The 21564-nt window shown below is 42.8% G+C and overlaps 1 protein-coding gene across 1 annotated transcript in view; it reads left to right on the top strand.

Annotated features, from left to right (window-relative positions):
• The window catches only part of LOC126154495 (A-kinase anchor protein 9-like), a 510657-nt gene that overhangs the window by 197663 nt on the left and 291430 nt on the right, over positions 1–21564 (top strand). The window contains exon 18 of the mRNA XM_049916148.1: positions 11170–11683. Within this exon, the coding sequence (XP_049772105.1) occupies positions 11170–11683 (514 nt within the window). The remainder of the gene's footprint in view (positions 1–11169; positions 11684–21564) is intronic.

Here is a 21564-nt window from a genome sequence, read left to right on the forward strand (position 1 = left end):
GGGTGGGACACTCTGGACTGACAGTGCCTTGATGAACTTGTGGATAGTATGCCACGATGAATAAAGGCATGCATCAGTGCAAGAGGACATGCTACTGGGTACCGGTGTGTATAGCAATCTGGACCGTGACCTCTGAAGGTCTCGCTGTATGGTGGTACAATAAGCAGTGTGTGGTTTTCATGAGCAATAAAAAGGGTGGAAATGATGTTAATGTTGATCTCTATTCCAATTTTCTGTCACCGGTGCCTTCATCTTGGCCCTCAAGGGTGATACATTGCCCGAGAAGGTCAAGATGATGGTCTACCGCTGTGATGTAAAGCCCTATATTGCTCCCCCAATGCTGTGCTTTAAGTGCTGGAAGTTTGGCCGTATGTCTTCCCGCTGTACTTCTAGTGTCACATGACAAGATTGTGGATGCCCATCACATCCCAATATTCCATGTGCCCCACCTCCCATCTGTGTCAACTGCGGAGAGCACCGTTCGCCTTGCTCGCCAGACTGCTGGATTCTCCAGAGAGGAGTACAAGACCCTGGACCGACTGATCTATACTGAGGCTAAGAGAAAACTTGAATACCTGCATTCTGTGCGTATGACATCATCTTATGCCGCCGCTACAACAGTTCTGGCACCATCAGCTCCACCAATCCCAGTCACCTCTCAGATCCGGAAGACTACACCTGCCCCCTTGATGGTGGGGGCCATTTCCCTCCCTGTGGCTGCTGCACCACGTACTTCGAGAGCAACACCCCTCCAGCCATCGAGGACGTCCGTCCCCACTTCTAAGCTGGAGAAACGTAAGTCTTCTTCGGCTTCTCTTACTAGGAAGGGGTCCCTTGGGTCACTCCCTTCCCAGGTTTCTGCTAGTGGGGAAAATGACACCCGCCAGTGGGTGAAGAGCCCACAATCAGCTGGTTGTAGGGCTTCACACTCATCCTCAGACCCAGAGACTGAGCCAATGAAGTCCTCCCAGCTGTGGAAACCCAAGGAGCATTGAGAGAAATCCAAAAAGAAAACTCCTAAGACCCAAGAAATTGCGGTGGCACCCACATCACTGCTACGTACAAGCTCTGCGTCTGAGGAGGATGGGGTGGAGACTTTGGCATCCGCTGAGGACCTAGATCTCACCAAACCCTCAAGACACAATGGATCTATACTGCTCAGGCAACAAGTCGGTTGCAGCAGGTGACTCTGGGGCGTAAAATACCTCATTGAATGTTCCGTGCCTTCCCAGTCTTGTGATGACATCATCCTCCAGTGGAATAGCGGCAGTTTTTTCACCACCTGGCTGAGCCACGGCAACTGTTAAGCTTTACACCTGCTATCTGCGTTGCCCTCTTGGAAACTTGGTTCCCGGACCCCTACCCTCCGCAGCTGTAAGGGATATTACAGGAACCGTAGTGACTATAATCGAGTGTCAGGTGGAGTTTGCGTTTATGTCCTAAACTCAGTCTGTAGTGACACTGTGCCCCTTCAAACCCCTCTTGAAACTGTGACTGTCAGAATAAGGACGACATAGGAAATAACTGTCTGCAATGTAAGAAGGTCACTCCAAAAGAAACACACACTATTTTTTTTTTTTAAATCCATCTTTTATTCTACATGTTTGAAAGTTTTACAGTGTGTAGATACATCCTTTAGGAACAATATTTTCGTTTCTCCACATAATTTCCATCCCTCTCAACTGCCTTATGCCATCTTGGAACCAGCGCCTGTATACCTGCACGGTAAAATTCTGGACCAACCTGTTGGAGCCACTGTTTGGCAGTGTGCACAAGGGAGTCATCATCTTCAAACATTGTTCCACGAAGAGAGTCTTTCAGTTTCCCAAAGAGATGATAGTCACATGGAGCCGGGTCAGGACTTTAAGGTGGGTGTTTCAGTGTTGTCCATCTGAGTTTTGTGATCGCTTCCATGGTTTTTTGAATGACATGTGGCCGTGCATTGTTATGCAACAGCAAAACATCCTGCTTTTGCCCATGTGGTCGAACATGACTCAGTTGGGCTTGAGGTTTCTTCAGTGTCGTCAGATATGCATCAGAATTTATGGTGGTTCCACTCGGCATGATGTCCACAAGCAAGAGTCCTTCGGAATCGAAAAACACTGTAGCCATAACTTTTCCAGTAGAAGGTGTGGTTTTGAATTTTTTATTCTTGGGTGAATTTGCATGATGCCACTCCATTGATTGCCTCTTCGTCTCTGGTGAAAAATGATGAATCCATGTTTCATCACCTGTCACAATTCTTCCAAGAAATTCATCTCCACCATTCTCGTAATGTTCCAAAAGTTTGCTGCATACCGTTTTTCTTGTTTCTTTGTGAGCCCCTGTCAACATCCTGGGAACCCACCTGGCACAAACCTTTTTTAACGCCAACACTTTCAGTATTCTGCAAACACTTCCTTCCCCTATCCCAACGTAACGTTACAATTCGTTCACTGTGATGCGTCTGTCAGCAGCCACCAATTCGTTAACTCTCAGCACATTGTCTGGAGTGTGTGCAGTACGAGGCCGGCCGCTGCGAGGACAATCCTCAATATTGCCGTGCCCACTTTCATCACGTAACCTGCTTGCCCACTAACTAACTTACTCCGATCGACAGCAGCATCTCCATACACCTTTTTCAATTTCTTGTGGATGTTTCCCACTGTCTCGTTTTCACAGCACAGGAATTCTATGGCAGCATGTTGCTTATGATGAATGTCAAGTGTAGCAGCCATCTTGAAGACATGCTGTGATGGCGCCACTCACGGGAACAGGTTGAACTAAGTTTGAAAACAAGCGAGAAGGATGTATCTACACACTGTAAAACTTTCACACAATGAGAATGAAAACCATATTTTTACAAAAATAGTGTGCATTTCTTTTGGAGTGTCCCTCATATATCTTCCTCCAGATGGTGCAGTACCCCGGAATGTATTAGATACACTGATTGATTAACTCCCTAAACCTTTCCTACTTTTGGGAGATTTTAACACCCATAACCCCTTGTGGGGTGGCAGTGTGCTTACTGGCCGAGGCAGAGATGTCGAAACTTTACTGTCCCAGTTTGACCTCTACCTCTTAAATACTGGGGCTGCCACTTATTTTAGTGTGGCTCATGGTAGTTACCCGGCCATTGCTTTATCAATTTGCAGCCCAGGACTTCTCCCATCTATCCACTGGAGAGCACATGACGACCTATGTGGTAGTGACCAGTTCCCCATATTCCTCTCACTGCCCCAGCATCAGACCCACGGACGCCTACCCAGATGGGCTTTAAACAAGGCGGACCTGGAAACTTTCACCTCTGATGTCACCGTTGAATTTCCCCCACACAGTAACATCGATGTGATGGTTGAGCAGGTGACTACAACAATTGTTTCTATGGCAGAAAACACGATCCCTTGCTCTTTAGGGCACCTGAGGCGTAAGGCAGTCCCTTGGTGGTCGCTGGAAGTCGCTGAAGCAATTAAGGAACGTCGGCAAGCTCTACAGGAGCATAAGCGGCACCCTTCCCTGGACCACCTAACAACCTTTAAACGGCTCCGTGCCCGCGTTCGCCAAGTTAGCAAATGATGGAAGCAGGAGTGTTGGGAGAGGTATGTCTTGTCCATTGGGTGCCATACGTCACCTTCCAAAGTCTGGGCAAAGATCAAATGTCTTTTCGGGTACCAGACCTAAATAGGTGTTCCTGGTGTTACCATAAATGGCGTGTTATCTGCTGACGGAAACGCGATTGCCGAGCACTTTGCTGAGCACTTTGCTTGAGCCTCTGCGTCGGACAATTACCCCCCAGCCTTTCACACTCTCGAATGGTGGCTGGAAGGGAACGTCCTCTTATTCACCACATACCACAGTGAATCCTGTAACGCCCCATTTACGAAGTGGGAGATCTTCAGTGCCCTTTCACATTGCCCCAACAGCTCCTGGGCCTGATCGGATCCACAGCCAGATGATCTCTCATCTGACTACAAGCGATATCCCCTCATTGTCTTCAACCGGATCTGGTGTGATGGCGTCTTTCCATTGCAATGGCGGGAGACCACCATCATTCCGGTGCTCGAACCCGGTAAAAACCCACTTGATGTGGATAGCTATCGGCCCATAAGCTTCACCAACATTCTTTGTAAGCTGCTGGAATGTATGGTGTGTTGGTGGTTGGGTTGGGTCCTGGAGTCACGTGGCCTACTGGCTCCATGCCACGGTGGCTTCCACCAGCGTCGCTCTGCCACTGATAATCTTGGATCCCTTGAGTCTGCCATCCAAACAACCTTTTCCAGACAGCATCACCTGGTTGCCATCTTTTTTGACTTATGTAAAGCATACGACATAACGTGGCGGCATCATATCCGTGCCACGTTGTATGAGTGGGGTCTCTGGGGCCTGCTCCCGATTTTTATCCAAAACTTCTTGTCGCTCCGTAATTTCTGTATCCAAGTCGGTGCCTCCCATAATTCCATCCATATCCAGGAGAATGGAGTCCCGCAGGGCTCTGTATTGAGTGTCTCTCTACTTTTAGTGGCCATTAACAGTCTAGCAGCAGCTGTCAGGCCCTCCGTCTCCCCTTCTCTGTATGCAGACAACTTCTGCATTTTGTACTGCTGCTCCAATACTGGTGTTGCCGAGCGTTGCCTACAGGGAGCCATCCACAAGGTGCAGTCGTGGGCTCTAGCCCATGGCTTCCAGTTTTCAGCTGCAAAGTCATGTGTCATGCACTTCTGTCGGCGTCATACTGTTCATCCAAACCCAAAACTTCACCTACATGATGATCCACTCACTGTAGTGGAGACATATCGATTCTTAGGACTGGTTTTCGATGCTCGATTGACTTGGTTTCCTCATCTTCGTCATCCTAAGCAGAAGTGCTGTCAGCACCTCAGTGCCCTCCATTGCCTGAGCAACACCAGTTGGGGTGCAGATTGCTCTATGCTGCTGCGGCTCGACGGAGCCTTGTCCAATCCCAAATTGACTATGGGAGTGTTGTTTATGATTTGGCAGTGCCCTCAGCATTGCATTTACTTGGCCCTGGTCACCACTGTGGGGTTCGACTAGCGACAGGAGCTTTTAGGATGAGTCTGGTGACCAGGGTATTGGTGGAGGCTGGGGTCCCTTCATTGCAGTTCCGATGTGTACAACTGCTCACCAGTTACATTGCACACATTTGTAGTTCTCCTGAGCATCCGAATTACTGTCTCCTTTTCCCACCAGCAGCAGTCCATCTCCTGCATCAGCGGCCCAGGTTGGGGCTAATGCCCTGGCATGTCATTTCTGCTGTGTACTCATGCACTGAGCAGCCTACAAGCTGTCTACCAGTGCTACCCTTGCCATCTTCTGGTTGCATCCATCCAGGAGTCCATGTATGCCGTGGAACAGTCCCGTCGTTCAGTGGTGCTTGTCTGGACCCCTGGACACATCGGAATCCCAAGTAACGAACTTGCCGCAACGAACTTGCCGACAAGCTGGCCAAACAGGCGATGCGGAAACCGCCTCTGGAGATGGGTATCTCCGAAGCTGACCTGCGTTCTTTCTTACACCGCAGGGCTTTCAGGCTTTGGGAGATGGAATGACATAACAGTATGCACAACAGCTGTGTATCATTAAAGAGATGACGAACGTATGGAAGTCTTCCATGCGGTCCTGTCACAGGGCATCAGTAGGCCTCTGCTGGCTTTGCATTGGCCATACATGGCTAATGCATGGTTACCTGCTCTGTCGCAAGGACCCATCTATGTGTCGCTGTGACTCCCAAATAACAGTCATCCACCTCTTGCATGCCTGCCTGCTCTTTGGCAGACTTCTAACTTTCCCAGCTCCCTACCTTCAGTATTGGGTGACGATGCCTCAGCAGCAGCTTTAGTTTTAAGTTTTATCTGTGAGAGTGGGTTTTTTAATTCTATGTAGGTTTTATTGCATGTCCTTTGTCCCTCTATGTCTTCCACCCTAGTGCTTTTAGGGTGGAAGTTTTAATGTGTTGCAGAGTGGCTGGCTTCTCTTTTTGTTCTTGTGGTCAGCCAGCCACTGTAATCTGCTTTCTTGTTTTACTCTCTTCTGTTTCAAGCATCTCTGTTGTTTTCTTGTCCTCTTTTGTGCCTTGTAGGGTTCGTTACCTTCCCTTCATTCTTGTGGCTTTTCCTTTCTTTCCATTTTGTGTTATATGTCTCATCCGTTTTATTCTCACACTTGTGGCATTGTTTTATTAAGAACAAGGGACTGATGACCTCATAGCTTGGTCCCTTCCTCCCTCTTTTAAACCAATCAGCCAACCAACCAACCAATTTTCTGTACAGGTACCAGAACCCCCGGAACTACGTGATGCAAAACTTTTTTTGATGTGTGTATTATTCTGCAGTTACACGCTTTAGATCTAGAATGAGAATTTCACTCTGCAGTGGAGTGTGCGCTGATATGAAACTCCCTGGCAGATTAAAACTGTGTGCAGGACCAAGACTCGAACTCAGGATCTTTGCCTTTTGCGGGCAAGTGCTGTACCAACTGAGCTACCCAAGCACGACTCACGTCCCGTCCTCACAGCTTTACTTCTGCCAGTACCTCGTCTCCTACCTTCCAAACTTTACAGAAGCTCTCCTGCGAACCTTGCAGAACTAGCACTCCTGAAAGAAAGGATATTGCAGAGATATGGCTTAGCCACAGCCTGGGGGATGTTTCCAGAATGAGATCTCACCACCTCTACAACATCCACTATTAGCTGACAAACCCTGTCTCGCAGAACTACTACACTTACACAACCCTCCAAAACTCCCTCCCACTACCACACAGAACCCAGAACCTAAACAAACCCGCAACACAGTCATGAATCTTTCCTCCAGAAGCCTTACTCCCACAGAAATATCAGCCCTTTCCAAAGGCCTAACCTCTTGCCTCACTCCCAAATTCAATCATGCATGACTTATTAAAGACCTTCTTTCCTACTCCCGGTCCCTACAGTGGACACATTTTTTCGCCACCAACCCGACCAGCCAGACTCCACCAAAGACCACTATTGAAACTTACCGAACTCAGTTCACTCCTCTATCCAACCATGATCCATCCCCACTGCCTCCAAACTACCCCCTGTTAACTTTCCAGAGTTTCTTAACTTCAAACTTTGCCTCACCATCATTCCCTAAATCCCCCAACATGCAATCTAACCTTACATCCGCAGAAAGAACCTAATCCCACCATCTAAAAACTAATCCCGACCTTATAATCCTACCTGCAGACAAAGGCTCGGCCACCATTGTTTTGAACCGCAAGGATTACCTGGTGGAAGGACTCCATCAGCTGTCAGATACATCCACCTACAAACCTTGCCACAGTGACCCCGTTTCAGTAATCAAGCGGGATCTCCATCACTACTCAAATCCTTAGGCCCATCTCAGAACCTCTCCCGAGAGTCCATCACTCTACTTACCCCTACCACTCCCGGCACCCCCACCTTCTACATGCTTCCTAAAATCCATAAACCCAACCACCCAGGACAACCCATTGTGGCCAGTTACTGTGCCCCAACTGAGAGAATCTCTGTTCTCGTAGACCAACACCTTCACCCTATTACTCAGAACCTATCCTCCTATATAAAAGATACCAACCATTTCCTCCACCGACTCTCCACAGTTCCTGTCCCTTTACCACACGGTGCCCTGCTTGTCACTGTTGATGCCACCTCCTTGTACACTAATATTTCTAACGTCCATGGCCTTACTGCTGTTGAACACTACCTTTCCAAAGGCCTATGGATTCCAAACCAACAACCTCCTTCCTAGTCGCAATGAACAACTATATCCTCACCCACAATTACTTCTTCTTTGAATGGATTACCTACAAACAAATCCGAGGTACAGCTATGAGCACCCGCATGGCACCATCCTATGCCAACCTATTCACAGGCTGACTAGAGGAATCCTTCCTACAAAGCCAGAATCCTAAACCCCTCACCTGGTCCAGATTCATTGATGACATCTGTGCTATCTGGATTGAAGGTGAGGACATCCTATCCACATTCCTCTAGAACCTCAACAACTTCTCCCCCATTTGCTTCTCTTGGTCCTACTCAACCCAGCAACCCACCTTCTTAGATGTTGACCTCCACCTCAGAGATGGCTACATCAGTACCTTCGTCCGTATCAAACCTACTAACTACCAGCAATACCTCCACTTTGACAGCTGCCACCCATTCAATACCCTTCCGTACGGCCCAGTCACATCTGCAGTGACGAGCAGTCCCTCTCAAAATATACCGTGGGTCTCACTGAAGCCTTCACAGACTGTAATTATCCTCCCAACCTTGTACAAAAACAAATTTCCCATGCCTTATCTTTCCAGTCTCCCACCACCTCCCAAAGTCCCACAGTCCGGCCACAGAGGAGCATTCCCCTCGTAACTCAGCAGCATCTGGGACTGGAGCAACTGAATTACATTCTCCACCAGGGTTTCGGTTACCTCTCGTCGTGCCCTGAAATGAGAAATGTCCTGCCCGCTATCCTTCCCAACCCTCCTACAGTGGTATTCCGCCATCCGCCAAACCTTCACAATATACTCGTCCATCCTTACACAACCCCTGATCCCAAACCCTTACCTCATGTCTCATACCCCTGTAATAGACCTAGATGCAAGACCTGTCACATAAATCCTCCTTCCATCACTGACTCCAGTCCGGTCACTAACATCACCTATCCTATCAAAGGCAGGGCTACCTGTGAAACCAGTCATGTGATTTACAAGCTAAGCTGCAACCAATGTGTTGCATTCTATGTAGGCATGACAACCAGCAAGCTGTCTGTCCGCCTGAATGGCCACCAACAAACTGTGGCCAAAAAACAAGAGGACCACCCTGTTGCTGAACACGCTGGCAAACATGATATCCCTCATCTCAGTGACTGCTTTACAACCTGTGCCATATGGATCCTTCCCACCAACACCAGCTTTTCTGAATTGTGCATCCCTTCAATACTTCCTACATTCCCGTAACCCTCCTGGTCTCAACCTTCGTTAATCACTGTTCTCACCCATCCAGCTCCATCCCTGTTACCATTCCAGCACTACACAGCCATCATTTCACCACCACACCCAGTCTTTGAATTTCTTTTTATTTGTCTCCTTTCTGCTACTCCCCCCCTCCTCCCCACCGTCTCTCCTGCCCTCTGTCTAAACTGCAGCACTTCACTGTCCGCCACCCCACCACACTATCCCTTCCCCTCCCTGCCCCAGCCTCCTCCTTACTCCGAAACTGCAGACTTTGTGTGTGTGTGTGTGTGTGTGTGTGTGTGTGTGTGTGTGTGTGTGTCTGTCCGTCCGTCTGTGTGTCTATTGCTGACTAAGGCCTTAATGGCCGAAAGCTTTAATTGTGTGAATCTTTTTGTTGTGCCTATCCCAACTCAGCATCTCCGCTATATGGTGAGTAGCAACTTTCCTTCCTAATATTATCCTTTTCTTAATATTGTTAATATATTAAATGCCCATTTACACATGTTTATGGTTTATTCTTAAGGGATTGTGGAGTGTGCTGTGCTTTAATATGCACAATACTGTATTGTTTGTGATTTGAGTGTATGAAAAACTGATAAATTTAGGTAATGTGAGAGTAGTGCTAGGCAGCTTTCTTTCAGTAGAGCACTTTTTTCAATTACTACTGAACATGATGTGCATGTAAAGGCCACAAATGCATCTAAATGCCATAAGACCCAAGTTTAACTCAGAGTTTAAGTTGTATTCCATACAAGATAATAGTGGATTCAGGAACTTAAATGATTGCCTCCAAATCTTAATTAAAGTAATTATTTATATTTTACTTTAATTTGATTGCTTCCTTAAACCACAAAAAAATTAAAGTGGAGAAGTAGAAGGAAATGTAGTCTTGTTTGTAATTTTTGTAAAATCAGTAATTTTCTATTTTCCAGGCAATCTTCATAGTAAAGAAAGTTCTACTATCTGTGTTATGATGTGCCCTTTTTGTGTTATCAGTAGTCTGTAGCATAAGATATATTGAGGCTATAAATGGGAAATGCACATGCAAAAATATTCATGAGGTAATTCAACTAGATATGTAGGTAATGTAGAATGTTGTAAGGCCACAGTAGTCTGCATATGAATAAGCCTTAATGCTTGATAGTGTTTGTAGAAACTGTTGCTCCTTTTGTGTTCTCCACTAAATTTTACTTCATTGCCAACAAGTATAAGAAGTGTGGAAAAAGTCTCTTAAATGTTAAACGTTTTACTGTCTAAAGAACTAACCCAGCTGATAATTAAGTCAGCTTCCATTTCCAATTTCATTAAATGTATCTCTTTTGGACAGGCATACTTGTGAATTAATTCTTTCACTGAACCATGACAAGGCATCATATTAACTATACTTTTCATTTAAAAAAATGCACCTGTTTTTAGCGTAACTCTCATAAGATGTCATAATTTTATAATTTTTTATGCTTCTTGCTGTTGCCCTCTTCTTACTATCCAAAAGACAATTTGTTATTTTCCACTACATATTCTCCTCCTCAGCTTTCTCTTTTTCACCGTTAGTGTTGTATGTACCAGTTACTCTCTCCCTCTTCCTCCCTCCCTCCCTCCCTCCCCATCCCCCCGCTCCCTGTCCCCCCTCCTCTCTTTCCCCTTCTCTCTTCCTCCCTCCCTCTCTCTTAAGTGAAAACTCCCCCATTCTGCATCGGATTTCTGTTTTTGCATTCCAGTGAGGTTATCTCTGTCTGTATGTTATTCAGGCTCATTTGAATTTCTATTTTCTTGCATGCATTGTGAACATTTTCTGCCATCTGGAAAAGTGGACAGTATATTCATGTTTCTTCTTCTTTACATGCAGATTTCTCTCTTCTAACCAGAGATCACAATAAAATATTTTACTGCATTTACCTATGTATTCTTCCTAAAAGTTTCCCTAATTTCTTTCAACCATTTCTTCTGTTTTTAAAGTTTCAAAATCTCAGGATATAGTTTCATTTGTATGCATATTAACACTATTCTGATGCTCACATTTTATCTCTTGGGGAACAGGTACCCCTCTTCCACATTCCATATCTTTAAGTGTCTTTTCATGTTTTCTAATTCCTAAGGTAATAATTTTTATTGATTTGCTTTAAAGGGTTTCTTATATTAGCTGAATTGTGCAGGTTACAGGGATAAATATTGTAATTTTAGAAAGTCTCTTTCTTTGAAATACTGATGACACTTCAATGTCTTCAGGGAGCTAGAAGAAGATTTAGAGCTGGATGTAGCAAAGAAGCATATCACAGACTATCAGAATCAACTGCAAACAATCAAAGAAGAATTAAGAAAAAAGTACTCTAATGAGCGGGAGACATTAAAAAAGGACTATGAGGCTAAGGTTGAAACCTTAGTGAGGGACCTAAGTGCATCTCAACAGACAGAAATACAACATTTGGAACTGAAATACAAGGATGAATTACAAAATTTAAAATCCAGATATGAAACAGAAATACATAATTCGAATGCCAGATATGAAACTGTTTTAATGAACAATGCTGACAAATTCCAAGAAGAAATTGATATTCTTAAGCAAAAATATGAAGAAGAAATTACTGAGTTAAGGAAAAAGTTTGAAGTAAATGCTAGGAAAAGAACTGAATGTCTTTTTTTGGCAGTCAAACAGTACTTTGATAAATTTTTCACGACAGTTAAGTCTCAGTTTGAAGAGCGGAAAAGACATAAGAATTCTGCACATAGTGCCACAAAAACGGTAGGTTTCTGTCTTCATTTTTTCTATTAAATTTTCAAATGTTGTAAACAAAAATTGTAACACGAGGATAGGATAATTGACTCTTAATGGCTATGAGATGTTTTCACTTTTAATATTAATACTTATTGTAACGGCACACATTACGTCTTAACTGAATACAGTATAGAATGATTTAGCCTATTACAGAATTAAAAATGCTCTTGCATATGATTATGTATATTGAAGTAAAGAAATTTTGAATAGTTTGTCCATTCATTGCGTAGACACCACTTTATAACAAAATAATTTCTTTGTGAAGAAGATAAGAAAAACTGGTTCTTAATGCACTACCATGTTGGAGGGCAAGCTGTTGTGTTATGCTTTCCTGTAGCTTCCCTAGATGATTTATATGAATGTGAGAACGTGATTTAGAAAGATGGGTGGATTGTTGCTTCAAGTCACAACCAGTTTCCATCTTGTGCTCTAGCAATAGAGCTGATGCTTCATGTTTAACAATTCAGTGCCTACTCATTAGTTATCCATTCTGCCTGTCCAGTGTTCAGTATTCTTGTGGATGGTTTCCATGTGGAATAATAAAGAAATGCTCATTATGTGATCTATGTATTAGCCATTTTCAGGTTTCTTAATTACTGCTTAATTGTGCTCAAGAATTACTCTGTTGTATAGGAGTTGTTAAGAAGATAAAAATTTCTCCTGCAGTACATCCAAGTAGAAGTATATCTAACAAAGTGCTCTGAATATGGCAAAATGCAGGACAGTTTGCTACCCTGTCATACCAATAATTCCCACTGTTTCATTGTCTGACTTCACAGGAAATTTATCCGTTGTAGCAGACACACTTCCAATGAGGGTACCAGAAACCTAATAAATTCTTAAGTTACACAAATGTATCAAAGAAAATTTATTGAGCTATTATAATGCAACCCACACAGAATAATATCTTTCCAGGTCACGGAATAAGTATTAGTTTTTTTTACTGACTAGAACTAATTAATGTTTCTACACCAAGGACAGATTTAATTAATTTAAGCCCATAATTAAAATTGATGCTGCATATAATTTTTCCCAAATTCTGTTAATATAATACTTGAGTCCTGCAGGCTTCATTAATTGTGTCAGCTTAATTTTTTGTCCCTTAACTATGTGAATGGCTTAATTTTAAAATTAGTCTGTGCAACTTGCCAGTTTGTGTACTCTTGCCCCAGCATTGTTAAAAGATACTTTCTCAAAGGAAACCAAAACTGTTATAGCACATGTCTGAAATGCCAATGGCCCATTACCTTTAGCAGCATGTTTCATATTGCTGCATCCTTTGCTGCACGCAGTGTGGAATAGCTGTTAATGTCACTAGCTGGTACGCTCCGGATTGCCATTTCAAATCCAATCACTAGCAAGTATTTGTTATTTAGTATTTACCATTTCTAGAAGGTTCTTAAATTGTTTTGTACAAGGATTAATCAACAAAGACTGAAACTGATTTTTATTTCATGGATGTTTATTACTCCATTTCGATGTTTACATGTACTTTTTCAAAGTGTACCCCCCCTACTTGAATGTACTTTCTCTAATGTCTCTCCCACTCCTTGAACACATGGTGCAAGATATTCTTTATCAGGTCCATGCGAATAACCTGTTTTCTTGAGCACTGCTTCAGAGAAATCAAATTCTCCAAAGTTTTGCTTTTAGTGGGGGAAAGGGGGGACAGGGGGAGAATTGCAGGGTGCAAGATCGGGACCATAAGGCAAAAGCGGTGCACAGGTAATGTTGAATTGAGTCAGAAGCTACTTGACTTGATTTGCAATGTGAGGGTGCACATTCTCATGATGAAGTCACCACCCAGTCCGAGAAAGTTCTGGTTGTTTTGTTGCAATGTGCTTCCTCAGTTTAGCCAAACTGACATGTTGTATGCTGCTGTAAAAGTATTCTGAGAGGGGAGTTGTACACTGATAAATCATTCTGTCACAGCCAAAAAATGCGATCACCATCACAACTTTCGCACATGTTCCTTCAGGATAATAACGATGAAGCAATGACTCATCTCCGGGGATAACTGATTCCCGAAACACATGCTGTTGATCAGCAAAGAGATGCAGCACCTTACAGCTTATCTTGATTCACACAGCCTTTTGTTTGAAAGTCAACAGACATGGCACCCAATGGCCACAAATACTAGTCATGTGGAGATTGCCAATCGTAAAGGCACTGCCATATGAAATTCTCAACACTTCACTGAGATTATCCACAGATCCCCGCTGACAATCACAGCAGCTATTTTGATGTTGACTTCAGTCACAGCAGAAGCCGAAACCTTGCTTAACAGAGACAAGTCAGCCTTCTTTGAAATCTTTGAACAACCTAAACACTGTTGCAGGAGGTAGTGCATCTTCACCATATGCTTGCTGCAGTTTTAATAAATTTCATTGGCTGTATGGTTTAAACAAACAAACCACGTTATCACCTCCATGTTTTGGTATGCAAAATGCACAGAGTGTCTATAAAATAGAGCATTACTACCAACTTACTGATACAAGAGTGCTGCTGCCTACAGACATCATACATAAAAATCCACTCTTTTCAGATATTGATGCTGAAAAATAAGGAATCTCCCACGGAAGCTACAGGAAAATATCAGTCTTAGTCTTTATTTATCAGCCCTCATTTTGCATTAATAGCAGCACTCGCCATCCAAAAGGCAGTTCTGTTCTGTTTGACATCACTGTTTGTTATAAATGTACTTTCAGTGCTAGGTGTTGTTCTTCATTAATGATCCTGCTTTCGGATTTGGACTTGATTATGGTTATGGTGTGGCATTATTTGCTGGAGATGGCAGTTACTTCAGAACATTTGTATCAGCATGTTTCCAACTAGGCAAATTCCAAAACAGCACTAAATCAGCACCACATCAGGCATCCACCAGTGTTTTACAGAGACACTGGTCAAAACCTGACAAAATGGCTGAAAGAATTTGACTAAGTCACCAAATACAACTGGTGGGATGGCACGATGTATTTGGTAGCATAACCCTGCAGTAGATCGAAAACAGTGAAGAGAAGCTCATAGCTGGGACAAATTCCAGGCCAAAACTTATGGTGCAGCCATCAAACAACAACTGATAATCTGTCAAGTATAATGCACCACAGAAGAACGGACATTTGGAGGATGGAAGATGACAGTTACCAAGTTGTTGGGAAATCTCATTGATGCCAACCTATCCAGATGGCAGTTGACTCAAGGGCTTCTTTTTCTATAATGTCAAATGCTTATTGTTGTCAGCTAAAGAAGGCTATGTTCCATGATATGAAAGCTATTGGGCTGAAGGTCACAAATGGGACAGTTACATGTATTGCAAGAGTATGTATTGCTGGCAGAATGTGGCCTTTTGAATTCACACTGATGGAGTATGGTCATTATGTTATTTTCAGATGGGACTTCTTGCAAGCATCACAAACAGTCATAGATTATGGAAGATCAGAGCTCCAGACTGACAAAGCTATTCCAATGAGCACACTAAATAGATTGACTCGGGCAGTTGTTTTCCATTGAAGACATGAGGTGTTCATTTAAAATGTAAAGCTTTTTTCAATTGCAAAAAACTAATTCTCACAAAAGCAATCTCGATCCCAGTGATGATAGTAAGCATTGCAAGTGGTCAGGGAGAATTTGGATCACTAATTGTCAGGAGCAGCTGCAACTCATCCCTAAATGTATGTTCCTAGGAACAGCCAAAATAGACCAGGGCGGGCAGCTCAGTGCCATTGACAAAGAATTATGCTCCACTATTAGTTCAGATAATACAGTTGAGGAACCTCCTATCAAATTGCCTATAGAATCTGACCTGACTAAGGAACAATGTTGGCAAGTTTTAGCCATTCTGCACTAATTTTTGGATGCTTTAGAGTCCACAGTGGAGGAAATACAGACCAAGCAGCCCATGGTAAAACACCTTAACAAAACTGGTGGTCCTGCACTAAATTAGCCAGCACTCGTACAGTGGGTCACTGGCTAAATGACACACAGTTTGTGAGGAAGCTGCAGCATGAATTGTTGAAACTTAAAGTGTCCTTAGTTCTCTTCTGTGGTCCTTGTGAAGAAGAGGGATGCATGTGATGTTTTTGCATCAACCACTGATGAATGAACAAACTGGTGGAAAAAGCTGTCTAATCATTGCTGTGCACTGGTGATACCCTAGACAGCTTGAAATGAACAAAATATATCTCATCTAAGTATATGCAGATAAGCTACTGGCAAATCAAGATTGATGAGACTGACTGAAAAAGGATTGTCTTCATTACACCTGACGGGCTCTACAACTTCAGAGTTATGACATTTGGACTATGTAATGCTCCAGCCACATTTGAGCATGTGATGGACATCCTGCTTCAACACATCAAATGTATGATGTGTTTGCTATATGGATGACTTTGTCATTTTTTAAAAGCCACTTGAAGAGCATCTAAGCCACCTGAAAACCTTACTGAACTGTGTTAAGACCACAAGCCGCAGCCTGAATCTGTAAGAATTCACTACATGTTCTCCAGTCCTAGCATTGAAAGGCATAGATACTGAGACAGAACTTCACACTAACACTAGCAGCTATGAGATAGGTGTAGTTCTAATGCAAATACAAGAAACTGCCAAAAAAGGTTATAGCTTGTGCTTCCTAAGTACTCATCATGACTGAGATGACCCACTCTTCAAACAAGAAAGAGTACCTTGTAGTTGTTTGGGCTATTAACAAGTTCTGGCAGTATTTATCTGGTAAACCATTCCTCATTGTGATGGGTCACCGTTACGTGTGCTGGCTGACTAGCCTGAAGGACCCATTGGGTCAACTGGCATCAATTGGCGAGACGGCTGCTGAAGCTTCAAGAACACAATGCCACAGGGAAATGCAAAATCGGATGCAATCACAAGGTTTCCAACTGCCTATCAAGAAATCCTGTGGCAGAACGTAGCAACATGATTGAAATATTAGTAATCACTGCATTAAATGAATGCTGCTGAACAGAGTGGAGATCCAGCACTGCTGAAAACCATAGAGCCCTTAAAGAAGGAGAAACCAGTCAGAGGAGAATACCAACTGGTAAGGTGTTAGAGGATCTACAATTATATGGGATATAAATAATTGCTCATCATCGCAGCTCATCTACAGCCACCTATCCTGGAGTATTTCCACAACACTCCAACATCTGGTCTCCTGGGATTCTTGAAGACACTATACAGATTCATAAGTAAATATTGCTAACTAGTTCTCTATCGATTTGCTACACACAATGTGAACCACTGTAAGGAATGCTAGCAATGGAAGCATACACTACATTTACCTCCAGGGCATTTGATAGCAATTCCGCCTGTGCAGAGCTATTCCACCAAATTGGAATTGACCTCTCATGAGATTCTGATAGTTGACAAATAGGTATCAATGTGTAATATTTACCTGAAGCTGTGCTGACTGCCAAAGCTCCAGAAATTGACAGGTCCCTGGTAGAACACAACATTTTGAAGCAGCCCTTGTGATGCTCTCTGATAGGGGAAAAGTTTTTCAGTCTGTACTAGTATTAGAGATACGTTCAAGTTGCGACATCAACTGCAGGATGACAACTACCTACCACTGACAGACGAGTGGTCACATACAACACTTTAATAAGACATTGGCAGATATGCTCTTGATGTGTTGTGACATCAAACAGACAGATTGTGAGACAATACTCCCGTTGTTATATTCACATATAACTCAGTGAAGGAAGATATACAGGCTTCACACCATTCTTTGTGCCCCACTGTCATGTGGCTGAAATGACAGTTGATACACTGTCCCCATTTCAACCGGATAACTCAGAACGACTATTTAAAACATCCCTTCACTAGGACTGAAGAAGCAAGCCTCCCAACTTGCATACAATTGCTGTACACCCAGGAGAAGGACCGAGAGCATTATAGCGCCAAGCACCAGCCAATGAGATACAGCCAGGTAGACTTGGTATGGATTTTTACACATGTCTGGAATGTGAAACTATCAGAAAAGTTACTAAAATGCTATTTCTGGCCATATGATATCCTTTGTCGCTTGTTGGACATCACGAATAAAGTTAAGGATTATGACCCTTCATCAAGAAGATAAAAGTGCAGAGATTTTATCCATATCCTCCATATATAGCTGCACTACAGTCTTGAAGTGCAGATCAGTGACGGGATTTCTTGGTTAAGGGAACTGAAGGCTTGCACAGTGATTGCGAACTTACACGAGAGGGGTTGCATTTGACACTCATCATAGTGAGCAATAACATGACCCGATGACAAGGATCCTCTAGTCTGTCAAACAGACAACCACTCACAAGGACTATATCCAGGGTGCTGTAGGCAGCTCCCATGAGAACTTCTGAAACAGTATGTCGCTGTTTCTGCAGGAGAGGGAGCAATGCCGTGAGCTGTGCTGCGTGCAGTGTGGGGTTAGCACAACTGGTTGGCATGCTACACGGCACCAGTCCAAATCTTATCATTTCTAGAAGGTTCTTGAAATTTCTTACGTTTTTAATGTTTGTATGTTGTGGAATATTCAGTATTTGTGTAATAAATAGTGACACACACTGTCTGAGATGCAGTTCTGTTCTGTCTATACATAGATGTCCATAATAAAAATGCTTTCAGTGCTAAATATTTTACAACTCTGGGTTTGGATTTGGAATTGATTTCGTTATGATGTGACAATATTGGTGTGACCACAACGAAATTATTAGTTATAATAACTAGCCACTGATGAACGGTTGTCACTGTTAATGAGAATGTTGTGCAACTTTACAACAGGAATGCAGATATGTGATTCAGCACTTAGATAACCTTATTCCTCCTACCCATCATTAGTGCTTCATAACTAAGAATAATGGGGCTTTGTGTTTGTACCTACAGTCTCCCTTCCTCTTCTTGTGTTTTTACATTTTGCAGTAGGGTTCTCTCCCTGTCTCTCCACTTTATTTTGCCTCTTCATGTGTGTATTTATATTCTCTTGTCCTCATTTATCTTTTTTCCCTCCTTTTTAACATTTATTTTTACTCTTGCCACCTTTCTCCTCATATTGACTAATCCCCACTCATACATGGTCCAGTCACATTAATGTGACCATTGCCTCTGTTCAGCATCAGCGTGCAATAACCACTCACACAAAGCAGGTGGCAGCAGTACAAGTGGACAGTATGTTTTAGCTTATTGGGGGATATAGAAAACAGCATAATAGTTGTCATGGTGCAAAAACAGAGCAATGTATCTGACATCCGAAAGGGCACGATCGTTGGCTTTCAGGCCAAGGGTGGAAGCATTTCCAAAATGGCTAAGACTGAAAACTGTTTGTGTTCTACCATGTTTAAAGTATACTGTGCATGGCAAAATGGCACTCTCCAGAATTCACCAAGGCAACTGTTGTGCATGACAGGCTGTAGATGACAAGGATGAATGACGGCTGTGGGGTCGTGTACAGGCAACTGACCTCTCAAATGAACAAAGGGTCTCATCAATGACCATTTCAGTGAATGTTGCTGTCTGCAAGCCTCCACAACAGGTGCAGGTTCATGCAAACTTGCTGACTGCTGTTCATTGGCTACAAAGGCTGAATTTACACACCAACATCACAACTAGATGTCCACTGAGTGGACATCTAGTTTTTCAGATGAATCACATTTTATGCTCCATCGAACAGATGGCCATTGGTGTTTATGGCATGAAACATGAAAGCAAATTATTCCATAAATTTGTGGCTGATGGATATCTGTTTGCTGCAAGTCATTGACCAGTTGCTCCTATTCTTCCATTTATACAAGATAGAATTACAGAATCTTTGTAAGAATCCTTGTGGTAGGAGGGATTGTTAAGGTCTGGGAAATAATTTTGTAGCACTCCCTGGGTGATCATGTCACTCTGGAAAGCACAGTGGCTCAACACAAGTATCTACTTATCCTTGGGGACTACGTCCACCCTTACATGAAGTTTGTAATAATATTAGGAAGGAAAGTTGCTACTCAGCTTCTCCGCTATATGGTGAGTAGCAGCTTCCCTTCCTAATATTGTTACATTCCATCCTGGATTTTCCATTGTTTGATACTTACATGCAGTTTCTTTTTCCTCATCGTGATACCATCTACCAGCAGGACAATGCAACACGACACACAGTCGCATTGTATTTATGTGGTACAAAGAGCACCAGGATGAGTTTACTGTACTCCCCTGGCCACCAAACACCCCAAATTGAAACCCAATCAAGAGTCTGTGGGACCAGTTTGATGGGGCTGTTCACCCTGTGAATCCACAACCAAGAAACCCAGTGCAGCTGGCTATGGCACTGGAATTGGTACAGCTCTGTTGGTACCTTTCAGAACCTCATTGAATCTTGTCCTGCATGCCTTGCAGCAGTCTGCACTGCAAAAGGTGGTTATTCAGGCTTTTTACGCATTTTCACATTAATGTGACTGGATAGAGTATTTCCACAAATCTTACCTGCATTTAGTTTTTGTTCATTTGGAGTTACACATTGTCATTTCTTTGCTACATATTTACTTGGAGCAAATATCTTTGTCTCAGTGAGTAGCGATATCTGTTTATTTGCGATAATTTGGTACTCAGATCTTGTTAGTCCATTAGTACATCCTACTAATTTCCTGCACTTTGTACTCTCCTGATATACTTTTTGAACGAACTTTTCCTTCCGTTCAACAACTATACGTGTGTTCTTTCTCCTAATCCCAATCAGTTCCCCATGAAGGAATTTTAGGATACTCTGAAAACTTAAGATTTAACCAAATTGTATCACTATTCTTTGCTTAATTCAGCTTGAACAGAAATGCAGTTGAAGAAAAGTACTGAACTTTAGTGAGTGATAGTAAATGCAGACTACTCTTTTCTTTTCTTTTTTATATAGCTTTGAATTTTAGTAATGATAAAATTGTTATCAAGTCACAAGCAAAATTTAAAAACTTAAATTTGATCAACAAGTCGATAATTGTGTCTGTTTAAACTGTCTCCTATCAGACCCCACCCCTTGGTCAATTTTTGTCATTACATGCAGTCACTGTGTGTGTTTGGAATTTTGAAGAGACTGTTTTAACTTTGAAGAAAAGGTGTAGTGGGATTGTACATACTGTATATATCCTTGAAATACTGATACCGTGAGAGTGGCTATCGAAAGTAGTCCTTGTCATTCAGTGCGAAAACTTGCCGTGTCATTACATTCTTGGGTAGTGGATTGTTGGAATCATATTCCATGAACTTCAGTTTAATCATAATGACTGTGTCCCAATCCCGCATATTTGTGAAAAATCATTGGGTAAAATAAGTGAGCATGCAAAATCTCTGGGTGCCCATTGACCCCATTTTCACTGAAGTAGTTACATTAATAAGCAGAACTTCCATTACTGGAGTCCAGGAAGCCCTTCTTAACTTTAGTAGTGTCCATTACAAGGTACAACAATTATCATAAGCTGTATTATGCCTTATTGTAGAACAGTAAGCTCTTAATTTTTGGGGGGGTGAACCATGCACTGCAGTCACACTGATGTTTGCACAATACCTGACCATGTTAGAGACATTGCTGGCTCCAAAATTCTGTACGTTTCCAAATCTTGACAGTCAGCACCCCTGGTTTCAACAGGATGGAACTACATCACACACTGTCAATCTATGGCCTCAGTAAAATGATTTTTTGGGGATCACACGATTTCAAAGAACGGTAACTTTGCTTAGCTACCACCATATACCAACCTTTCATCCTGACTTCTATTTATGGGATAATCTGGAGAGTGTGTTTACCAGTATGGACCAAGAAACCTAGCTCATCTCAAGAGACAAATTGAAGAGGAAATCACCAGTGTCCAAGGTGATGTGCTCCTCTGCACTCT

Source organism: Schistocerca cancellata, chromosome 2, assembly GCF_023864275.1.
Source record: "Schistocerca cancellata isolate TAMUIC-IGC-003103 chromosome 2, iqSchCanc2.1, whole genome shotgun sequence".
Classification (NCBI taxonomy): Eukaryota; Metazoa; Arthropoda; class Insecta; order Orthoptera; family Acrididae; genus Schistocerca; species Schistocerca cancellata.